Source organism: Mus caroli, chromosome 10 (genome assembly GCF_900094665.2).
Source record: "Mus caroli chromosome 10, CAROLI_EIJ_v1.1, whole genome shotgun sequence".
Classification (NCBI taxonomy): Eukaryota; Metazoa; Chordata; class Mammalia; order Rodentia; family Muridae; genus Mus; species Mus caroli.
Genome location: NC_034579.1, coordinates 35,138,878 through 35,163,937, shown reverse-complemented (window position 1 = coordinate 35,163,937; position 25,060 = coordinate 35,138,878). Strand labels below are relative to the sequence as shown.

At 43.2% G+C, this 25,060-nt stretch overlaps 1 protein-coding gene and 1 pseudogene across 2 annotated transcripts in view; both read right to left on the bottom strand.

Moving 5' to 3' along the window:
• Positions 1-15,321: 15,321 nt before the first annotated feature.
• On the bottom strand, positions 15,322-16,664 carry LOC110303512 (annotated as a pseudogene).
• Positions 16,665-23,902: 7,238 nt separating this feature from the next.
• Traf3ip2 (TRAF3 interacting protein 2) overlaps positions 23,903-25,060 on the bottom strand; it is a 39,791-nt gene continuing 38,633 nt past the window's right edge. For both annotated transcript variants that reach the window (XM_021174989.2, XM_029482554.1), the window contains one exon: positions 23,903-24,344. In XM_021174989.2, the coding sequence (XP_021030648.1) occupies positions 24,198-24,344 (147 nt within the window). In that variant the 3' untranslated portion in view covers positions 23,903-24,197. The remainder of the gene's footprint in view (positions 24,345-25,060) is intronic.

Sequence of the window (25,060 nt, the reverse complement as noted above, 5' to 3'; positions counted from 1 at the left end):
AATGCTTGACTGTAATAGCCAGTTCCAATATCTGGCGCCCTCTTCTGGAGTGTCTGAAGACAGCTAAAAAATACTTACATATAATAAATAAAAAAAAAAAAAAAAAAAAAAAAAAAGAACCTCAGTAACTAAACATGGATCCTTATGTAATGTGCGCTCTCTCTCTTTCTCTCTCTCTCTCTCCATCAAGATGACCTCCATATTGCCAGAGTTCAGTCTGTTCAATAGTCTCTTCTCTGCCTTCATCTTGAACTGTATTTTCTGCAGTCACTTGAAGGTTAGAATACTGTTAGAACCTTGGGGTGGCAATAGGCTGATAGTGTGACACACTCATATTGAACCTTGTCCCAACACAAGTGCTGACTTCCTGGTTTCTGTTAGTATCACTTTAATCCTGTTTACCCAGACTCAAACTGTGAGCATAATGATATCGTTATTATGAATGATATCGTTATAATGAATGATATCGTTATCCATTTGATGTATAAAGAAACAGAAGCTTAGTGAAGTTAGAACGTGGCTACAAAGTATGTACCAGAGAAACAAGTTCTTTATCTGTTTTATTCTCTGATACAGCCAAAGTGCCAGACCATGCTAATGTTTACTGAATGAATTAAAGGTCATAACACAAGCATGAGGGAGCCAGGATTTGAAAGCAGATGTGCCTTAACCATAGTTACATATTTGCCTCTTATTTTTAGCCATTTTCCCCTTTCTTGTCCCGAATCAATCCCTGAACCAATCAAATTCATCTTTTACATCAGCCTTGATCCTATCGAGTCTTATATTGTTTTGTGTCTGTGAACTCCCCTTCCTCATTTCTGCTGTCTAACCTAATTAAATATATCGTTATTTGTTTATTGAAATATTTCTACTTTTCCTTATCCACACTCACTACTGGCCTCTCTGTTCTATACACAGCTTTTAACACAGGCTTTTTTTCCTTTGAGGCAAATTCAATGCAGTATCTCTGTTCTAAGGCGGGGAGGTTGAGGTTGTTCTGATCCAAGCCAGTTCTTTAGATAAGTCACACATCCCTCTTTGGTTCAGTCTCCCCATCTGTAGCCTTAAACAGGAAAGATGGCTACTTGCTGCCCAGACACTGCCCAGTGCTTAGATGCAGAGCTTGTAACACCATCGTCAAGATCAGGAAGGAGGAGAGCTGCATGTCCAAGGGGTAAAATAAAAGCATGTATTTTAATAAAATCAGAGCAGTGTGTCATCAAAGAAGTTACATAAAATCAAATCACAAAATGAATAAATAACCAACCATAAAAGAAACTAGACATGGTAGTGCACACTTGGGAGATAGAGGAAGGAGAGGGTGTTGATATCCACACCAGCCTGGGCTACATAGCAAGTTCAAGGCCAACCTCACATGTACAGTCACAAGACCTTGTCTCAAAAAAGAAACAAAGGCCGGGGGTATAGTCCAAAGATAGAGTGCTTGCCTAGCTGGTGCAAAACCCTGGGCTTGATACCCAGCAATGAAAAAGAAGGAAAATACAAAGACCTGTGTTCACTAGGGAGGGAACAGTCCCACACTTGCTGTGTGGCAGGGTTACAGTAGTCAAGGCACAGATGTTGTTAGCCCATATCTGATGTCACATCCTCTTAGTATTTCAGGCAGAAAGGCTACTGAGATTCCAGTACCTGTAAGCCAGGTTGGTGGTTCCAGAAATACATTGCAAATACTAACTCTATAATCTAGAAGTTGTCTGCTCAAGGCACACAAATTGTTTAAATGCTTGGGAAACTGCTCCCAGGGACTAAGTGAAAAGAGAAAAGTTGTTATTCGTGTCTTAGTTAGGGTTTTCATTGCTGTGAAGAGACACCATGGCCAAAGCAACTCTTATTAAGGACAGCATTTAATTGGGGCTGGCTTACAGGTTCAAAGGTCCAGTCCATTATAATCATGGTGGGAAGAATGGCAGCGTCCATGCAGACATGGTGCTGAAGAAAGAGCTGAGAGTTCTACATCTTGATCCGAAGGTACCCAGAAGGAGACTGTCTTCCACAGGCAGCCAGGAGGAGGCTCTCAAAGCCCGCTCCCACAGTGACACACTTCCTCCAACAAGGCCACACCTCCTAATAGTGCCACTTGCCATGGGCCACACATATTCCAACCACCATACCTTGATAAATACCCTGTGCCTTACTCTACCTTTACCATGCAGGTGGCCTTGAGTACAACACAACCTCTCAGAGCTTTTGTTTCTCCTGTTCCTCATCTAAAGATAATAATAGGGGATAATAATAGCACCCTGCAGGATCATTGTATAGAATAAGTTAGTGGACTGCATAAGGTTGCTAGTGTAATGCGTGGAGCACAGTAGACACCTATGTCTAAACATGCCTTTGTTTAAAATTCCTCAAAACCCTCAAAGAGGGAAGATGGCATTACAATGCTAACAGTGTCTATTTATACTCTGCCCTTGAGTATATTCAGAGTCTGGAAATTATATTCATATTTATCTAGGAAGCATCCCTGTGGGCTTAGATTTTTCAAAACCTATGCTAATTATGATTCTTCAATGCTTCAACTTCCCATCTAGCCCACCACCCAGACTCAGGAGAGAAGAAAGGCTAATAGGAAATGGGGTTGTGGACAATTCAGAAAGAGTTCTTTGGGATGATTCCAGTCTTCAGTGTCAGCAGTCTAGTTCACTAGCAAACACCAACATGAATCAGCAATAGCAGCTCGAGGTGTCTGTGGACATTATTATTGACAAGGTACTTCTGAAGTAAGACTGGAGTGCCATGAGATGTGTATGAGAGAGGTGGGGTGGACCTTACTTTATGTGCCCTGTGGTGGAGATGCCTGTGTTTCTACAGAGAAGCCAGGTAGGAGGTCAGGGTGCCAGGGCTGACATAGAAAGAGAAAATGGCCAGAAATTAGGTCAGAGAGACAGTAAAGGTCAACACAGAGTGCTTTATGGAGACAGACACATCAAGGCCTAGGATGAGAAGGGAAACTACAGTAAAATACACTAGCACAGGTTTCACTGACCACTCACTCTGAGTACTCTGCTAATCTTAGTACAAGTGCTGCTTTGTTCAGTGCTGGGAACTGAACGTTCGCCTTCATGCTCTACCCTGATCTAGAATCTCAACCCTTGAGTGTTTTCCTTGTGGTCCTCACATAGCTTTTTAAGGTGGCAAAGACTATATTCCCAGTTTTCTAGCTAATGAAAACAGAAGACTAAAGAGAGTAAGTACCTGAAAGTCACACAGCTAGGAAGGACAAAACTAGAGTCACCCCCAGGTAAATGTGACCACATTTAAAATAAAATTACTACATTCTCTTTCATGAATATCGAACTTCTTGAACTGATTAAAAATTTCCAGTATTTTGCTTTATAATTTCAAAGTTAAAAAAAAAACTCAATTGTGCACACTAATACGCATGCTGGTGTCTCTCTCTTTAGTTATGCAGTGGTTGGCTGGGAAATTTTATTTTATTGTTTACACGCTTACCCTAGCGCTATCTAAATCATTGCTGTGTGATTTGCTATTTATAATTTATCCTTCTCTCTGTTGTTAGATGAAACATCCTTTAAAGCATTCCACAGCAAGGTGAGCACAAGTCAGACCTGCAAAATTTTTGGGTAAATAACTGCAAAGATTCATTAAAGAATAATGAAGGTTGGTTCACATAGTACCAGGGATGCCCAGTTTGGCAAACATAATCATTCCAAGTCACCTTCAGAGGCACCCAGACGTCAGCAGCTATTTGTTTTAAAACCATCTTTTAGGGAATAACAACAAAGATACCTCCTTTATTAAAGGCCCTAAAAGTAAAATCATGAATTCACTTTGTTGGAAACAATAGACATTTAACACAGGGAACACAGATGCCTTTCAGTCTGCTGTGGCTTTAGCATTCCCCCATTGTAGCCAGCCAAGGCCAGTTGCCTTTTGCATGCTGATTTTCCTGAGACAGTCCCTCAAGAGTTCTTCTTCCTCTGGAGCTGAGTGTGGTGATCTCAGCCCTTGCGGGGAGCAGGGGAGCGCAGTGTGGGAGTGAAAACACTGGGGAACAATCTCTCACAGAACAATCAGTAGCTTAGTCTCAGGTTGGGTTTCAGGCCCCCAGCAAATGTACCTGTTAGATCCTTTCCCTGAAGGACCACAACCAAGACTTAAACAAACATATATGTGTTCTGGCACAACACTTTTCAGTGACTAAGTGAGGTACATGGATGCATTTTATGCACACGTGCAAACCATGTGTCTGTGTTCCCACACTCAAGTATTTATAGAACTCACAATAGGGAAAATGGTCGGAAAGGGTTTTTTCCATAAGCGCTGTTGAATATTGTTTCTTCCACCACTCACAACCAAAGGGATTAATATGTCTCCAGAAATAGTATTATTGAGATACATGAAATAAAATTAGGAGATAATTTATTGCTGGTAAAAAGCTTTAGGTAAGAGCTGTTCTGGTATTGAAACCGCATCAAATCTAAAATGGTTTTTGAGAGGAAGTGGTTACTCTGGTGTATCTTCAGGCTGGTCCCAATTAGGCATAAATTAGAGTGTGTCTCACTTTTCAGAAAGGGTCAGGAAATCAACACTTGGCCTTGAACTCTTCACCTCTGCCCCTGCTGACCGTAAGAATAAGCCATTCCTCTCTGTGAGAACTAACAGATGCAGCCAGGCTTTGCCATTCCTCTGCAGAAAAGAGCCAGAGTTGTCAGCCAGAGCCGGTCAGAAGGAAGTAGCTGAGGAACTGGGGACTTTTTGTAGAGTGACAGCTTTCTGTCCATAAAGAAAAGGTCTCTAAAGCCACCAATGTGAAACTGACATACTTTAAAGTGTCCAAAGGAGGCCTCCAAAGCTACTGGAAGCCTGTGCTGTCCTTTCTCAGAGTCTATTTTCTGTTTTCCTCCCATTCTGCAGCACTGATCTGTGACACTTATTGGTACACTGGACAAATAATTCTCCCATCTTTATAGCCAGCATTAAGCTCACAGCTGTGGAGTCTTGGTAATCTTTGCTGTGATTAATTGTCAATTACAAACACTTGATGACTATTTAAAAGCCTTCCTTAGATGACTTATGTAGCTGTTGTGTAGTTAGTTAAAAGACTGAGGCTATGAAGATCCGTGTCACAAAAAAGCTGAATTCAGTCAAAATGTCACACTTTTCTGATCTCTAATAGAGTATTTTGCACTTTCAACAGCTAAAACACACCTGTGCCTGAAGGTCCAGCTCAGTTCCCGCCTCCTACCCAGGCAGTCCTTTCCTGACAGTCCTCTCTGAGCCACCTCAAGGTCCAGTACCCCAGCAGCTGTAGTGGATTTGGATTTGCTATCAGATGTCTGATTGATCCATGAACTTGTCACATCAGAGGTCAGGTCAGAGCTGAATGGCTGCTTAACCGCCCCCTCGCCCAGTGCCTTGGGCAGTGCTGAGCACACATGGAAGCTCCGTGGTAGAAGTGAACACAGCCAACCTGAAGTCATTTCCTCAGCACCGCCAGACGCATCCAAAGTTAACTTCAAGGTGGGCCACTTCAGTAATAGAGTTGTGAGCCGGTGGTTTGTAAGTCACTGTTGTGTACCACCCACAGAAAATGTGCAACCAGTGATGTACCTTGTCATAGTCATTAGGGAATTAATTACTAATGTGTATAAGGAGGGGGAAGGGAATCATTGGAACAGATAAAAGAAAATACAAGGAGGAGGAAAAGAAGTAGTTTGGAAAAGGCAAACCCAGATCCAGCCTTCTTATTCTGGGATGAGATGTGTTTCCTGTTTTCATGACAAAACATCGAAAGACTCCTTCCAACTGCATCTCGTGAATGATTGCCGACCCATCTTGCTAATGTTTGCTCTTTAGGGAACTGCACAGAAACCATGTATTTCCAGTTTGAATTAGGAACTAAGTGGAAAGGCGGTTGCTTTGGGAGAAACCAGTAAACGGAGAAGCCTCATAACACTGGGACATTGTGGCAGTGGGAAAAGGCAACTCAGAAGGAGGCTCGCTCGCCTCTCCTGACTGGTCCTGCTCTCAATGACTGTGAGATTCTCACTCCACAGTCCCTGCTTCCCACTGGCAGCAGCTGAAGCAGCTCATTATGCATGTGTGTCACGTGGTCCACTCCATCACCCAAATCTAACTGGGAGAGAAAGTCACCCTAACAAGACCCTTCAGTACACTCTTAAAAACTACTTACAGATGGACTCTTCCTCTGCAGGGACACAAAGAGTTTCCTTGTGCTGTGCCACATGATACAGGAAATGCATTATCCTTGTCCCAATGCAGGCATACTAGGAGGAAGCCCATGAAAGGGCAGCAGCTCACAAAAGCCCACACAGCTTTAGGGGGAGTCCTTGGAGGGGCTCACAGGCCAGTTTATGATAAGAGCAGAGAAAATCCCAGCTCTGTGAAGCTCCATTCATTTCAAATGCTAATGTCCACACCAGGAAAGGGAACCACAGCAGCTTTCAGCTTTGACACAAACACTGCTAATCCTTGTTAGTTAGATTGTCACCAACACCCGTCCCCCAACCCCATCCCCCAGCTTCGAGCTAGATCTCTATTTGTCCTTACAGTTTGAACCACTTTATATTCTGTTACTTGTAGGTGAGTTCTCCTTTTAGACACTGGGATCTTGAAACAGGTTCCCATCAGCTTGAATGGACATTTCTGTAGAATTATTCTTTACAGAGTTAGATTTACCTGCCATTGTTAAATCTCCTGTCTCACACAGTGTGATCAAGCCATGGTTCATGCAGCTGTCCAGCCAATGCTGAGAATATAACCTGTGTCCACTATTCTAGACACTGGGGATGCAGCAGGGAACAGAGTCCTATATAGATAAAAATTTAAAGAGGGGAGACAGAAAACAGATGAATATGTCAGTCAGGGTACATTACACTGTTTGGTGGCAGTAACCATGCTTGTATCTCAGAGGCTTGAAGCAAAAAGTTTTAGTCCTCATCAAAGTGTGTTCACTGAAGGTCAGAAGGAGGGACTTTCCTCTGGGTCATGTCCACATGGCACCCAGGCCATCCAGAGAACCACCAGGGGGTAAGGCTAGTCTTAGGGAGAAGATCAAATGATACATTATACATGGATTCTCAAAGCTTATAACTGACATGGCATGTCTCTCGTTTTCAGGGCCAAAAGAAGCCATAGGGTTACAGCCAGCTACAGAGGGCCAGAAAGTGTAGTCATTCCACATGTTCAGGAAAGGGAGCCACTCTTGGCAGGCAGAGCTGCCCCAGATGCTGATGGCTGCTGTGAAGAAAAGCAGGGTACAGGAGAGGGTGTCTGTGAGGCTGCAGAGACATCTGAAGAGAGTCCTCCCCTTAGTCCTGTAAAGGAAACTGTAAGAGCCATCAGTCTGGCCTGTTTGAGGGAAGGCAGGGGATCCAGGGCCATAGTGCTGTGAGTAGGAAGGTAACTTCAGAATCTAGTCAGCGGCGTGGCTAGGTAGAGCCTTCTAAAAGGTCGGCCCTGTAGATTTTTGTATGAGGATGAGGTCCAAGTCTTTTAAATATTTCCCTTAACCAGAGTACAACGTAGCAGAGGGTCACTGTTGACTGAATTAAAGACTTAATCATTACAAACTTAGTGGGTTACAAAGAAGCAAGAACAAGAACGCTTAAGTGAATATCGCAGTAATATTACTGCCGAGAGACAACAGCGTCACTAGTAGTTTGAGCTATTCAGTATAGCTTTGAACAATGGGCACATTTTACATATCCTTTTACAAGAAATTATTTCTTCTAAAACAGGAGCTTTTTTTCCCCCCTAATTATAAGCCAATATCCTATGGCAAATGTTTGGGCAAACACTGAAAGCTCAACAGGAGGATCCAAGAATCCTCCGTCGTCCGTCACCCATCGTCCGGGACTGCTGTTACCATTTGGATATGTTCTGCAGTCTTTTCTTTGGACAGCAAACAGGTTCTGTCAGGCCGGTCACAGCCTCTCTGTGCTTCAGATTCCTCATCAGTGCAATGCGAGGAAGTAGTAACACCTACATTATAAGCGTCACGTGAAGTATAAGTGAGGTTAGGAGCACACATTCCTCACACATCTAATACTGGACACAAAGTAACTGTGTGAGATTGTGTGCTGCTTTGTGCATTTCTAAATAGTTATCACACTTTATACATTATTTTATTCTTTTTTTAAAACATTGTGTCACCAGTATTTCCCCAAATCTTTACTTATTTTCTACCCAGTGAGACAGTCTCACCATGTAGCCCAGGTAGACCTCAGACTCACTACTATCCTCCTGCCTCTGCCTCTGCCTCAGCCTCTCCAGTGCTGGAGTTACTGATGTGGACCACTAGGCTTGCCTTTCTAGTGACTACATAACCTGAACAGATAACTTTCCCTTAATCATGCCCCTTTATTAGACTTTCTTCTTTAATATGTAAATGTTAAGACAGCCTCAATTTCTCAGAAAATTCAAAGGCCTTCTTTGCCTCTGAACAACTTGAAAGAAGCTGCCAACTTGATTTCCCCATCATTTACAAATATCTTTGTGAAAGATTTCCAACAAGACATTGCCCTACATAACTCAAGTTCAAACTGTAAAATTGGAAAATTAACATAGGAACATTGGAGTCTAATCCCCAGACACTAGTTCAGGTGTCTCCACCTCTCTCTCTCTCTCTCTCTCTCTCTCTCTTTTGTTTTGGTTTTTCGAGACAGGGTTTCTTTGTATAGCCCTGACTGTCCTGGAACTCACTTTGTAGACCAGGCTGGCCTGGAACTCAGAAATCTGCCTGCCTCTGCCTCCCAAGTGCTGGGATTAAAGGCGTGAGCCACCATGCCCGACTCTTTTTAACATTTTAAAAAATGTGTGTATGTGCATGTGTGCATGTGCGTGTTCTGGTGGAGTCGAGAAAGGATATCAGATCCCCTGAAACTAGAGATACAAGCAGCTATACATCACTGGATGTGGATGCTGAGAACTGAACCCAGGTCCCTTAGAAGAGCAGCAGATGCTCTCAGCCACCGAGATACTCCTTAAGCACTCTACTTCATAATAACAAATTCCAATTTATAGACATATATATTTAAACTATATGCCATGTCTTTTTAATCTCTCTTTTGCTCTGGAGTAGTCCTGAGTTTTTACTTGACACTTTTGAGGACTGTGAGCTAGTATTTTGTATTAGAACGGCCTTCACTGTGTCTGTCTGGCATATTAGAGTCATTAGAAGTGTTGCAGAGGTGCCGTGTGTTCTTACTGTGCGCTCTGCTATATACCATGTCTACTTTGACTTTGACAACCTATGATGGAGAATTTTCTTGAACAGACCCTTCCCTTGCCCCACCCATGCTCTAGTATCTTACATCAAGTAGCCTCTCTTTTGGGGATGCTGTCTTCAACTTGCCTGGACTCCAGCACACACACCAGCCTACTTTTGTTTTTTGCAAAAATCCTGTACCTCATGTAGAATCTGAAACCATGTGCCAAATTGTACCTACAGCCTCAGCCAACCTGGGGTTCCAGTTCCCTGAACTATACCATCACTGCAATATGCTTTGGCTTTGACACTCTGTCTCAGGCTGACCCTAGCAGGAATGCCTTTCTCACCTGTTGGCTTAACATCCTACAGAAGCCCTCCCATGTGAGCCCTTCCTTCCCCCATTCTTCTGGTGCAATACTTCTTTAAGATTCACATTGTTTATGTAGGTTCTAGTAGATTTCCCTCACCTGACAAAAGCTTTCATTAGATATATTGTTGATGGTCTTTTGGTAGTAATGGTGTACTTTCATTTCAACAATTAAAGAATAACTTGGGTAATAAAATATACACATACATGATTTATCTGAGATGTTCATTGCATTATCACATAGAGCCATTACTTTCTGTTAAAATTGAATTGACACTGTAAGATTACTTACATGACAATATTTAATTTTTCTTGTGTTGGTAGCCATTTTGTAGGCATATCTTAGCATCAGAAATAACCAGGCTACATTATGTGGATTCGTAAGAGTCATACTGGGTTATCTTACCACTTTTAGAGCTAAAACTTCTCAGTGATGAGATACAATTGAGTTTAGTTTATTTCAGTTGTTTGGTTTTGTTGAGACAGTGTCTTGCTCTATGGCTCTGGCTGGCCTGAAATTCATTATGTAGCCCCGGGTGTCCCTTCAGTTTGTATCACCCTTTTACTCTCTGGATGCTGGGTTACCAGGGAAACAAATACCACCTCCCAACCCCCTTAACTTCTTTATGTGGGGTTTCATATCTTAATTTATTTAATAAATTGATTGTGACTTTTGATTCATAAAAACAGTCATGCCCCTGCTTTAATTGTCACAGACTAGTGAGAAACGAACCAGGCGAGTTTAGTCCACAAACAATGCAGCCGTGCAGAGTGCAGGCCACATGATTTCATAGTGCCCAGCACAAATGAAATCTCTAGTTCAAGTAGAAAAACATTTGGAGGAAGTGGGGCCATGAGGAATGGGGCTCATAGTAGCCCAGGCTACACTCAGAAGCACCCACCCAAGCAAAGCTATCACTTTACTCAAGGTGTGAGCATTATGAATTAGTCTGGCTTTGTTTATGTCACATGAAAACCTCAGAGTAATCTCCACCATGAACTTTCCTTCAGATTATTTTGTGTATATGTTATATATTATATCTTACTATAGTTAATTATTTATTATTGCATAATATATATGTGAGTGTTTTCCTTCATGTATGCCTATGACTTCAGGGGTCAGAAGAGGGCATTGGATTCTCTAGAACTAGAGTTATGGATGGCTGTAAACCAGGGAATTGAATCTGGTTCCTCTGCAGGACCAACAAGCACTCTTAACTTGTTGATGAGCCATCTCTCCAGGCCTATCAAGAACTTTTTATTAAAAGCTTAATTAAAAAAAAAAATCAGTGTTGTACCATTTTTAAATCAGTTGTGCTAGACTGAAGAGCTGGCCTAGCTGTTAAAAGGCTAGGCTCACAGTAAGAAATGTAAAAATCAGTTGGGTTAATCACAGTAATGAATGGGGGCTGGATAGGTGGCTCCGCTGTTAAAAGTGCATATAGCTCATTCAGAGGACACACATTTGGTTCTCAGCATCCATGTTAGTGAGCTCACAATCACTTACAGGGGAGATCCAGTGCCCTCCATGGGCACTTGCAGTTGTGTGCACACACCCTTACACACATACACATAATTAAACATAAAACAATGGTGATTTCAATTGAGCAAGTTGATAGGAGGAAAACCTGTTAAGAATAATGATCTCTAGTCACATAATTGCTCATGGTGCTCAAATCAACCATCAGAACATAAAATGCATAGCACCACTCTTTTGTGCTTTTATTGTGTATTTATAGATGTATAAATTACAACTAACCCAACACTGGACATTTAGCTTTAGCAGTAACTGTAACCGAGAACTGACGTTTCCTTCTTTGAATTTACCAGGTGATTTTGATTTCACTAAACCTACATGTGTGATTATTTTCTTCCAGCTTTTTAAATTGTGGTTTTTAAAACTTGTAAAACTGGGGAGATGACTCAGTGGTTAAGAGCACTGGCTGGTATTCTAGATGACCCAGGTTCAGTTCCCCAACACCAACATGGTACCTCACAACTATCTGTAACTCCAGTTCCAAGGAATCTGATATCTACTTCCGTCTTTCCTGGCACCAGGCATGCACCTGGTACACGGATATACATGCAGCAAAACAATCGTGCATGCAACATAAAATATTATAAAATGGAGCTTGGGAGAGGGTAAGGGCAAAGCACTTAGCACACAACTACGAGAACACAAGTTTGAATCCTAGCACTCACATAAAAGCCAGAAGACATGGCAGCCTACCTGTAACCCCAGAGCTCAGGAGATGCCCTGTGCAAACTGATGAGTGTCAGGTTCAGCAGAGAGACCCTGCATTAGTAACTAAAGTGGAAGTGATCTAAGAAGGTGTGAAACACTAGCTTCCAAACACACGTGGGCACACACACACAACACACATACTACCTGAGCCCATACATACACAAAGACAGAAAAGTTACCATCTTGACCAACTCAGTATTATTAAGAATGTCTGCAGTGGTAGGCAACAGATCCCTAGGATTTTTTTCCCTTTGTGTTTAATTTTTAATCAACTATTACTAGAAAGCATTTATACTTAATTATATATTTGTATATATTTAAGGAACATTTCAATGAAAGCTCTTTAAGTCCCTATTGGGGGTGAGGGTTCCAGGAGAACTTTCTTTTTTTTTTTTTCTTTTAGGAAAATAATGAAGTTTGAAATACACCAAGCATTGTGATAGCTTTCTTTCAGTTTAATGAGTACTCTGCCAGCCTTCCTGGCTTTCCCTGTGTTGGTCTACCCAGAGACTGGGCTGGAGATGACAATAAATCTTCATTTCTTAGGAAAGCAGAGCTTGAGAACATAGCAGGATTCCCAGCCCAAATCCCGGTTTTCTGTCGTTAATAATAGGTATAATGTGAACACAATAAGCCAGCCACATTGTTTCCTATGTGGCTTACAAATCTATTATCCTATCTTTGAGGCCCCACAGGCAGCTTCCCCTTTAAAGTTAGCACTGTTACCAAGTGTTGCTGTTATGCCTTTAATTATCCTATCTAATGCTGCCCAGGGCCTTGCTTCTTAGCAAGATTTAGCTTCAGGGAAAGAAGGCCATCTCCAGGTGCCATGACTCTTCAATGACTTCTCTCTGACCTTGTTAAGAAAACAAACTATGCTGATCAGCACCTCCAGAAAGACTTCCTGAAAGCTTTAGATTTTAAAAACTTGTATTATCGACATTTTATAAGGTTTCACTTTCAAACTGTAAGAGTTTTGCTGTTAGAATCTGCTGTTAGATCTGGGGGGTGAGGGTGAGGGGCTGGGGTATGATTAAAAATTGGTCTGCTGAGATGGCTAAGCTGATTAAAACCCCATGACCTGAGCTTCATCCCAAGAACCTTGGTGGGAGGAAAGAAGCAATTCCATAAAGTTCTCTTTCTCTCTCTCTCTCTCTCTCTCTCTCTCTCTCNCACACACACACACACACACACACACACACACAAACCTAAAGACATCCAAAGTCCCCATAAACATTCCATAATCATGGGACACAAAGCTAGATGAAAACCCAAGAAAGGGAGGAGGGCTTTTGAGGATTTACCACATTCAGGTACAACTGTAGACATACTCTTTCCTTCATCCTGATAGCCTCCCAGGGAGTCAGTTCTGTGTGTGTGTGTGTGTGTGTGTGTGTGTGTGTGTGTGTGTGTGTAGCTGGCTGTGACAGAATAAAGAAACATGTTTAAGGTCATATTATGTGTAAGAGACTTGAGCTGCAAACCTAGGTGTGCCTGATTGGTGCTGTACAACACATAAGAACCTGTGAAAGCCTGCCACAGATTTGGCTTGGCAGTGTTGCTGGTCGCATACTGTGACTAGAGAACTTGGACAGTACCAGTATTCAGTCATAGAATTTCTTCACCCACCCTGGCAAGTTACCATTCTCTGCTCTCTTGCTTGTTTGTATATTTAGCTGAGAGGTTCAACTGCAGACATTTCCCACACCCTACTAAGCAGAGTGCAGAAATTCACTTGCTTTGTTCCAGCTATGCCAGCATCCAACAGGGTTCAGCTAGCCCTGCTGTGAAGCTGGTTTCCTCTCCTTCCTACCTGCAGCAGGCAGTGTCATCTGGCCCTTCTCCAGGAATGGAGCTGGGCTGCTCTTTAGAGAGGTGTGATGGATGGCCAGTGGTCTGTGTTGTCATTTATTGGTTGAATACGTACATTCTGCAGTGCTGTTTCTCCATTTCTTATATTCTGTCTCTGAATCTTTTATCTCATCTTCATGGTGATTTATAGGAACCTTGAATACAATAATCTTAAAAGTGTGAGGAATAAGGAACCGATCTTCTGTTTATTAGGAATACACACACACACACACACACACACACACACACTCACTCACTCACACACACATTCACCACCACGTGCTTCTTTGAAGATTTGACCCAGAAACTGATCATCAGTCAAAGGTTCTATGAAGCTCAGAGGCAAGAGATAGACTTCTTAACCTCACGAGTTTTCCCACCCTGGCATCCAATCTCCTCAGCTGGACTTTAAGTAATTGCAGAACAAGTGTGTGTGTTACTTCTTTTGTATATACTGCCTTGCAAATAGTAGACTGTGAGTGAGTGGTAGGAGATTCAGGTTGGTTTCTTTGTTGCTGTGGTAGCTGCTAAACTCCCCTTTGAATGGCAGTTTCACTAGAAAAGATAGCAAGAGAGGATTGGGGCTTCCACCTCAACACTGGTGTGTCTGAGACTCTAGTTGGTGTGTCTTTTCAGAGAATGATGAGTGATATACTGGTATCCAAAGACTCAGTTCGGGATCTTGAATTTTAAAACCCTGCCTGTAGAGATGCTCTGCTCACATACTTTGGGACACACACTTAAGCTCATCTCCCAGCATCCCCTGAAGCACTCAGATGCCAGCCTTATCAGAAGTGGGTTAAACAGCTGCCTATAGACACAGCAGGAGATGCCCCAGATACGCCCCCCCTTGCTGATGTAGATATTGGGCTTCTCCTTTCTACAAGACAGTTTAGGGTCAGGCTGATAGGTCCTTGGCTTGGGTGCAGGATTGTCATTCACAGAGGAATTAGTAAATGACTTCACTTAGGGAAACCTTCTAAATAAGATGCACAACTGCTTTCTTAAGCAAGACAGAGCAAACATGATGTAATCTTTCCCTGATAACTAAGGACATTATAAAACTAATCAGGTGTTCAGAGAGCTGTGATGTGGTTGGTTGCTTGCTTGCTATGTTTTAAGACAAGGTTTTGTGCTGTAGCCTGGCTGGCCCTGAACTTTCAGAGATCTTCCTGTCTTAAGCCTTTCAAGTGCTGGAATTCCAGCTTATCAGGAACTTCTGATGGGTTGTCTTAGGGTTTCCATTTGCTGTCTTGAAACACCATGACCAAAAAAGCAAATTGTGGGGGAAGGGTTTATTCTACTACTCTTCCATGTCACTGAAGGAAGCCAGGACAGGAACTCCAACCAGGCAGGAACCTGGAGGCAGGAGCTGATATAGAGGCCATGAAGGGGTGCTGCTTACTGGCTCACTTCAATGGTGTGCTCAGCCTGCTTTTTTATAGAACCCAGGACCACCAGTCCAGGGAAGGCACCACCCACAAGGGGCTGACCCCTCCCCCATCAACCACTAATTAAGAAAATGCTCTACAGGCTTGCCTACAGCCTGATCTTATGGAGACATTTTTTCTTTTTTCTTTGTTTTTTTTTTCTTTTTCTTTTTTCTTTCTTTCCTTCTTCTTTTTTTTTTTTTTTGCTTTACAGAGTGACTGTGGGCACTTGTGGTGCACTTTCAGGGGCAGGAGTGGATGTGTGTGAAGAGCTGGGATCCTGGTTCTGGCCAGAGGAATGTCCCAAGTCACTTGGTGCTGATCATCGTTTGCTCCATGGCTAGCTACTCAAAGGAGCAGTTCTCTTTTGACCCACAAAGTAATTTGAAGGTGGGACAAACTCAGGATCTCACTCAGCTCGGAGTTCGGACTGCTTCTTTGACCAGTCCAAAGGAAAAGTCTTTCCCTCCATCCCACTCTCAGATGTGTGGCACCCCAGGCTTGGTGTCCCTCCTCTCCTGGATGATGACCTCCACCTTGCTGTTCTGGGCCACAGGAGCTGGGGCAGGTACAGGCTTTGACTCTGAGGGCTCAGGAACAACTCCATCTCTTCTCTGCCTTCTTCTTCAGTTCCATCCTCTTTTGATTTTTTTCATCTTCTTTTGTCGAAGCTTTGCCAATCTTGCTTTTCTCTTTTCCTTTATGTTTTCTTGTTTTATTCTCTGATCTGTTGTCTGTTCACGAAGCATCTCTAAAGTTTTCATTTGTTTGTTTCTTAACTCTTTGTCTCCGGCAAAGGCAAAATACCCAACACCAAGTTGTCGGGCCTCATTTTCCCCTGATGTCTTCATAAGGGATGGGCCCCATTGACTTTTTCAAGGCCTCCCTTTCTTCTTCCTCCCATTGCTGACTCTGAAGTTCTTTCCTCATGTCTTCAGATAACAAAGTTTTTTTTCACTAGCAGGACTAACAAAAAGTCTCCCCTGAAGATTTTTATCCATCTCCAATGGACTTGGTAAATTCTTTCTCATGCAGCACTGGAATCGGCCCATAATCCACCCACTCCTCACGGGGGTCTTGAGGAGGAGGATGTCTTTTTCAGAAAACTCTCCTTCATCATCATCATCATCATCATCATCATCTCTCTCTGCCTCGATTCGGGACTCATGGCACCAAGCACCTCCATTTCTTTTCACTTGTCTGTGATCTTCTGTGGGAAATCCACAAGGTACATGTTCTCCACTTCCTCATCTAGAAAATCTCCTTTAATCATCTTTTCATATAATTTGGCCTTTTCTTCCAATTTTTCCCTTGCTTTGTCTAAAGTCTTCTGCTCCTCAAGCTTTGTTCAGCGTCCTTCTCTGCTCTACTTGTAACACCCGCATTTTGTTTGCTCCAGATATTTGGCTTCTTATTAATTGACTTTGGTTTTCCAAAAACTCCAGAATCTTTTAAAAGTTTTTCTTGTTTGAATTCTTCTTGTTTTCAAAAGAGCTCTACCTCTACCAACGAGGAGGTTGTAATGTCCAAAGGCTTTTTCTTTTGGTCCATCGTCCCACCAAGGCATCCGGTCCCAAGACGCAGCCTCCCTGTGGCCTCAGCCAGACCCTACGAGTTCCACCCCTCCCCCCCCCCCCGCCAGACGTTTTCTTAATTGAGGTAACTGCCTCTCAGATAACTTTAGTTTGTGTAAAGCTGACATAAATCTGTTCAGCACAGGGGTATTTATTACTGCAGTATATGAATCTGAACCACTGAACCCGTGATTAATTTGATTTCACTTGGGAAAAAATTAAATATAAAGTTGCTTTTGTAAATGTCACTTGGCAGTATCTTAAAAGCTGCATATTTGGGTTTTTGTTTTGTTGTTGTTGTTTTGTTTTGTTTTTCCAAGACAGGGTTTCTCTGTATAGCCTTGGCTGTCCTGGAACTCACTTTGTAGACCGGGCTGGCCTCGAACTCAGAAATCTGCCTGCCTCTGCCTCCCAAGTGCTGGGATTAAAGGCATGTGCCACCATGATGGATGCTAAAAGTTGCATATTTAATGGTTTGTTTTTCAGTCTGTTGTGATGGGTTGAATAAGAATGGGTCCCATAGGCTCATATACTCAAAGGCTTGGTCACCGGGAAGTGGCACTGTTTGAAAGGATTAGGAGGTGTGGCTTGTCGGAGGAAGTGTCACTGGGGTGGGTTTTGGGTTTTCTAAGGCCCAAGCCAAGCGCAGAATCTCTCTTCCTGCTGCCTACAGCTCCAAATGTAAACTCTGAGATACTTCCCCAGCACCATGTCTGCCTGCTGTCATTCTCTCTGCCATGATGTTAATGGACTAANCTTCTGAAACTATAAGCAACCCCCAATTAAATGCTTGCTTTTATAAGAGTTGCCTTGGTCACGGTGTCTCTTCACAGCCACAGAGCAGTGACAAAGACATCTGTTTAAAATGTTTTCATAACAAAATCATGTTGTCAGGATGTCAGCTGCCCCTCTCCCAGGATTCTGGTTTCTAGCCCTTCTTCCCTGGTATCTTCTTAATCGTGCAACTGCTGACCTCCGAAGGGTGGAGAACTCAGCACTGCATTCAATAAGACTATAGACAAAAGAAGCAAAATACAAGCACAAGTATGACAGGGTCAAGGTCTGTGCTTGTGGTAGAGGAAGAACAGTAGAGGGTTAATGCCTTGCACCACAGCTTGGATCAGTTCTTAAGTCAGCCATGCTTTTCTTATTGGGGTCAAAGGTCAGGCAATATGTAAAGGGCCAGCCAAGACAACCTCTCAGGCCAAGAGCTGACTGGCTAAAGCAAGCTGTCCTCGTGTCAACTGTTTGCCATGACCATGTTCACAAATTGTTTTAGGAGCCATTGAGAATGAGCACCTTGTTTTAAACGTTTATTGTAAACTACAGTGGAAGACAGGTTTTTCTAGTCACAAAGGAGAGCACCGAGAATGGTTATTTTACACTAGTATGACTTGGGCCTTATAAAATTAAATGTAAGCTTCCTTAGTCTCTAGTTTAGGGGTTCTTTATAAAACCTCTGCAGTTGTGTATATTTCAGACCAAGAATCTACTGCTCTGGAACCTACTGGAGAGGGATTTCAAACCAGGGAAACATAAGTTCTCTCAAGTTTCTAAGTAAACAAACTGTGGATAACAACAGATTGGAGAGTAAAATCAGTCCTTGAACTCAAAGAACCTTGACAGACAAAATGCAAGATGCTAAATCAGTCAGGTCCTGACTTTACCCAAACACACGTCTCTGGTTATAGAGAAAGAAGCCTTTGACCAGTGCCAATGAGGCTCAGAAAATACTGTTATACCCAGATAAACTCAGAACCAGCAGCTTTCAGCCCAAGGCATTGCCTGGGATTTGGCAAAGGCCGGGCAGGTACCTGAGGCCAGCTGCCACTCTGTGGTGAAGCTGGCAGCCAGGCTTATAGCCAGCCTTTTCCAAAGCAGTCCTTTGATAACACTGATTACATTTCCCTCGATAGAGCCTGGGGCTGATTGAGCAACAGCCAACTTCTCTGGGTAACAAAGAGGAGGGAAAGTAATCCAAACACAGGTTTTATTATAAAATCCAGGGAGTGAGAGAAGTATGTTTATTCTGTAAGATAGCACACCTGCTCAGGCCCCGGAGGCTCATTTCCATCAGTTGCCATGGCAAACTCGTTATACTTCAGGGCCATGTGGCTTTGTTTCCTTTTGAAATCTGGTCCTTGTCCTACCTTCTCTAACAACTCCAACACAATGGCATGGGAGCCTGCAAGAGCATAATTGATTTCTCTGTCTCTCTATCAACAGTTCACATTTGTTCAGCACCGGCCTGAGTCTGCCTTCTCCTTTGAACTCCTTGCTAACCGTGAAGGCATGCTTCGAAAGCTATCCTCATTAACATTCCAGGTCTCTCTTCCCTGTCAGCAACAACAAAGCCCGCATCAATGGCCTCCTTCCTCCCTGCTTTACTGAGTGGCTCAGTTCCATGTTTTGCTGCTGATCCAGGTGCCCAGGCAAACAACACTGGGCTAAGAAGCATGCAGGAGAGAGTAAAAATAGAACAGCAGCTTGGACGCATACCAGAGCAGCTACTTCATCTCCACGAGCTTTGCACACTAAGCCTGCTGGGATCCATCAGGCAGGAGTCCTCTTGCCCTCACCTTCTCCCCTCCCCTCCCCCCTCCCCAGCTGCCTTCTTCCATCAGCACCTTCCCAGTGAAGGGAGCAAAGGGAGGTCAGGCATGGGACAAGAAAGATGTGCCCTGGTGGTTTGAACTTTCAAGCCTTAAGAGATCTGGGGGCTGTGACTATGCTTTCCTCACAAGACTTCTAGAAAAGAGTGAGCAGGCCCTGACCTTGTTACCTCTGCCCAGTCACTCGAGCCCATGCTTCTCATTGTTTATCAAAATCCCAACACTTCCTAAACCATAAATGAGGCCTGGGACCACACCCAGACATCCCCTGAGAAGGTAAATACAGAAGTCAGCTCCTCTGACCTTTCCTTCTGCAGACCACCTGCTGGGCTCGATGCTAAGAGCTTGTGAGCAAATCCACACTCACACAGTCACACTGAGGGGCACTGAACTGCTCGCCACGTGTTCTGAGTTGAACCCACTTTTCAAGGGGAAAAAAAAGGAAGACTTGGTATGAAGTTAGGAATGTGCTATCACCTGGATGTAGGTCTTCCAGAATGCTAACTATACTGGTTGGATTCTTTTGTGCTGTTTTATGCCTCGTGGTGAGCTGTACTGTTCCTGCAGCCAGCCCCGCCCCCACACTCTCCCAAGGGCATCTCGTTTCTCTATATTTCTCAAAGTACCACTTTTGTAGCATCAGAACAATACTATTGTATTTAAATATCACAGTATTTAAAGAGTAAAAACATTTTTAAAAATTACTGATTTTTGAGTGTATGCACACACACACACACACAGCTTTAAAAGAAGTTGATATAATTGCAGATTATTGTCTTCAAGCTTCAGGAAGGTTTTTTGGAATTTTAAGTTGGCCTAGGGTTCACATAGAACCACTACAAACTAAATATGCCAAACCATGTGAAGAGAAGCCACACCCCATATCATCACGGCAATAATTAATTCCCTGAAGAGATTCTCTAGCACAAGTTGTGACATAATCATTTACTCTTGAAGTCACCAGAGGATAGAGGTCATCTTCCCTCAGTGCTCCCATGTTCAGGAGGAACTCTGTCACTGTGGATAAGAACACCAGTAAACCCCAGAAGGCGCCATAGGCTCGCCAGCCTTGAAGCTAGATTGCTGGGGCTGTAGCCCTGGAGTGAACTTGGATGAATCAGTTTGTTTGGATCCTGCTTCCTTCCTGCATAAAACAAAGCTCAGGGCCCCTTTCAGAATGAAAATTCCATGACAGACTTTACAGTGTCATTATTCTGCTGCTTCTTTCTTTTTTGTTGTTGTTGAGTTGTGTCTTATAGAGCTATTTGTGCTGAAAATAGCACAAGACTCTCTGAGACGAGAGGTGTGGCTTCTTTGTAGTATTTTCCCACGGTGTAATCTACCTTCTCATTTCATCTGCTATTAGGAGAGGGTCTTCCAGATTCTTCTAGGTACAGTAAAGAGAAACAGAAGGATCCTGTGGTTTAAAGACGCCCTGGGTCATTTCAGTGATCACAGGACTTTGCAATCCATCTGGCAAAGATGGCGGTGTAGTGCCTGATGAAGTGGCTGGGCTTAGGGAAATGCTTCTGTCAAAACATCCCAAAACAAGGATGGAAAGTTCAAACTGGAGAACTTGCAGCCACTGTTGAGATGACTCAGAAAAAGTCAAGTCTACACAAGGGGGATTTGTTTAAGGGGTAATAACTACAGCAACGATGATTCCTCTGATCTAAGCTGAGAAAAACACATCCCAATACTTGGATTGCAGCCCTATGCCGAGACAGCTTTGAACTCTATAGAAGTTAAGTTAGACAGGCAAGTGTTTTGAAGACAGTCACTGAAATTAAAACTAGCCACTAAATACCAGAAAATAATCCGAATCTATACCCAGTATACCTGACTCAAATCAGCTTATTATGACTAACATCTGGGGTTACAAGGTTATTTTTACCAAGCTATATCCAGTTTCTACCCTCAGAATATCTACAAATAGATACAGAAGGACCAGGGTAATGTTGAAATAAACCAAGTGTTAATCTGAGTATCAGTGTTCTAAAATAATTGTAAAAATTCCTTTGCTGGTGGTGGTCATCAGATTTCAGACACTTCAGAGCCAAGTTGTCAACTCTAGGTGACTGAGCACGAACACACACACACACACACACACACACACACACACACACACACACACGGGATGTTGTTTGATTGTTTGACTGGTTTACATTTTGTTTGTTTTACACCGACTGCCTACCTCCTGGTAAGCTGTAACCCTTTAGGGACTGTGGCACATGAGGGACTTTTCTTAATCACCGGGGATAGTATAGAAGGAACTAGTTGCTGAATGCTCTTGAAAAGTTTCTCGAGGGGGAGGGGTACTAATAACATTACATACTAAATCTTTGCAAACTGGGAACACTTCAGAGAAATAATTGCTGGGCTATTTCTGCAGATGTAGAATCCTCAATAATAGTCTCACCTCAAACGGAAACAATAATGAGAAGAGAAAAAAGGCTGGAAGTTTGAAATGCTTTCCAGGAATTCAGGGTTGGCCAAACAAGAACATCCTACTCGGTCTCAAGTGCCTCAAAAGTAATTATTATTTCCATAAGGTCATACAAACAAGCACTTAAATTATGCTAGTTTTTTCCTATTTAAAACCATTTATTCAGTGTACATGTTGGTCATAAAATAAATCAAACTGCATTCTTTGTAACTCATTAGCAACTTTACTTATTTGTAGTTGAAAGTATTTGTCCTTCTGTACAGTGACATTTGAGAGATGACTACCTCATAGTAAAGTGGAAACTCATTTACTAAGTCAGGCAGAGAAAGGAAGAGATGGCTCTCATGGCCCAAGCATCTCTTTATTGACCTATCGGGACAGATCACACACACATTTTCTAAATGTCTATGTGTTGTTTCTTGGAGACCAAATAAGCCCAAATCATTGATTTGAGAGTATCGTTAAGAGCATTTTTAAAAGAAGGAGCATCTCATGAGACAATGTACCTGAGGACTGTGGGTGTGCCTCAGTGTTAGAGCACCCAGGGCCCTAGAGTCACTCTCTAGCCCTGGGGTGGGGTAGGAGCAAGTTCTGTCAGATACATTGGTGCATGCTTATAATCCCAACACTCAGGTGCAGAGGCAGCAGAATTACACGTTATAAGCCAGCCTGGGCTCAGCAGTTAGAGGGCAGCCTGAACTGCAGAGTAAGGCTCTTCTCCAAAAGTCAAAGTCAGAGGTATATTTTTGTTATTATGAATCAGTTAGTTTCCTGCCTTTTAAAAACTGGTTACATTTACATTTAAGAAAGAAAAAATATCCAGGTGTGGTGGTTTGAACCAGCCTGGCTCCAAATTCATATATTTGACTGTTTGGTTCTCAGCTGGTGGACTGTTCAGGAAGGATTAGGAGGGGTGGTCTTATTGGAGGAGGTGTGTCACTGCAGGTGGGCTTTGAGGTTTCAAAAGCCAATGGCAGGCGCTCTCACTTTCCTTCTCTCCCTCCCTCCATCCCTCCATCTATCAGATAAGATGTAAGCTCGAAGCTACTATACCAGCACTATGCTTGCCTACTTGCTGCCACATTCCTTGTCATGATAACCATGGACTAAGCCTCTGAAACTGTAAGCAAGCCCCTAATTAAATGCTTTCTTTTAAACACAGTAATAAAATAGTAAATGCTGGTATATACCTGCAATCCCAGCACTTAGCGGGCCAAGACAGGAGGATCACTGTAAGTTCAAGGCCATCTTACTGTCTATATTGAATTCTGGGTCATCCAGAACTCCATAGTAAGACTCCATCTCCAAAAACCAAAACAGAGCAGAATAAAACAGAAATAAAAAGTAAAATTACATTTATCCCCTGGGAGATGTGATTATAAAAAATAAACACCCAGTTACTTAACTAAAGAGAGTTTAAAGTTTAAGGCCCACATTTCAGACCTTCTAGGGTCATTAGAAATAGCTTACTCAGGCTGGTGAGATGGCTTAGTGGGTAAGAGCACTGACTGCTCTTCTGAAGGTCCTGAGTTCAAATCCCAGCAACCACATGGTGGCTCACAACCATCTGTAATGAGATCTGATGCCCTCTTGTGGTGCATGGGAAGACAGCTACTTATGTATAGTAATAAATAAATCTTTAAAAGAAAAAAAGAAAAGAAAGAAATACCTTTCCATATGGTTTTATAAGTCTCCCGAGTCCCAGAAAAGCCGAATGACTTGCTTAGTCACAGAGGTACACTCAGGAGTGGGACAGAGATAGAAAACTAGACCATAACCCTGGCCTGGGTAACACAGCCCCAGCTCCTTCATGCATATACTCAGATAGCTTTACACAAATGGCCAAACCTTTTTCTCTTCGTGACGGGCTGGGGGTTGAATCCTGGACTCCTACATGCTAAGCAAGTGTTCCACCACCGAGCTACACTCCCCACCCAATTACACTGTTTACAATTAGGATTGCTTCGTTAAAAGCCTCAACTGCAAGAGAAAGCCTTTCACATCAAAAGGATGTATAACTTTCTGGTTTTAATCCTTTCGTACAGAGAACTCTGCCACATTTATCTACTACTATATCTGAGCAGTTTTGTTGATGTCCCAGGGCTGCCCCTTTCAGTATAAATTAATATGCCCACCTCCACTGAGATAAACACATTCTTACAAAGAATAATCATTTTATTATTTGAGCATGATTCAGACTGGTCTAAGGACACAGAGCATCTGACCGACTCATAAAAGTAGCTGAAGTGATGAGAGCTTTTGTGGTCATAGATGTTTGTTTCCGTCATCTGCAGCATCCAGGCACTGAGCACTGGAAGCCCAGCGAGGACAACTCAGACTCAGGAGGCAGAGGACTCTGTAGGAGAGGTGCTCCAGGGCCTGGGTGCCACCAGCCAGCTCCGCTAGAAGAATGCTGTGAGAACAGGCTGGCACTGAGCTGGAGTGGCCATCGTCACAAGGGTACCACCTGAAGGGTGGGCAGAGGGCCTCGGGGAGGAGCCACATACTCTTCCTCTCGGAGCAGCCGCAGCAGGATGTTTTTCTTATTCTTGGGCCAGCTGTAAACATGAGTGTTCTGAAGCCAGGTCGGCACATGCTCCTGTGGAAGAGAGGGCAGGAACAAAGGTCACGGAAGGGAGCGAAGCCTGGATTCCAGATCCAGGGCTCAGTTCTGAACAGCTCTGGATGCCTCCATAGGTGTTCCCACCAGGCTGTCTTGGGAGCCGCTGGTTTGCTTTTGGAGAGTTTAGCACACGAAGCACTTTTGGCTCCGGGTGCAAGCTGTGTATCTCATTATGGAAGCCATATGTGTGCAACGTTTTCCGTCAGTCTCCCAGGCTACCTGCCCTTTGCATGCCATGTGCTTTTCACCACCTCACATGAAAGGGGTAGGACTGAGGTCACACTGAATGATGTGAATTCCCCTGGGGCTTTGGGGGAAGGATGCCAGGGCTGTGGGCTTAATCTAATTCATGATTCTTTCACTCCAAACTCAGCTCTGGCTTGAAGAAGAAGGAACAAAACAGAGCTCAGAGTCATGAGCCTGGGGTTCCACCAGCCAGTTTTGGTCACCTTCAGGACAGCCCTCAGGACTGTCCATGTGGAGCACATATTCTGGTGAGGAGAGACCATGAGAAGCTCAGCAGCAACCCAGAATCAAAATCTGGAATTCTGCTGTCAGAGGAGGAGTGTGCAGCACCTAGGAGGATGCTTCGGAAGAACCACACAGTGATAGAAGTTGCTAGGCATGTATGTTCAAAAGCAACAGTGTCAGAGTGTCCAGAACAGAGCAATTAAGGAAGTCAGTGGGAAATG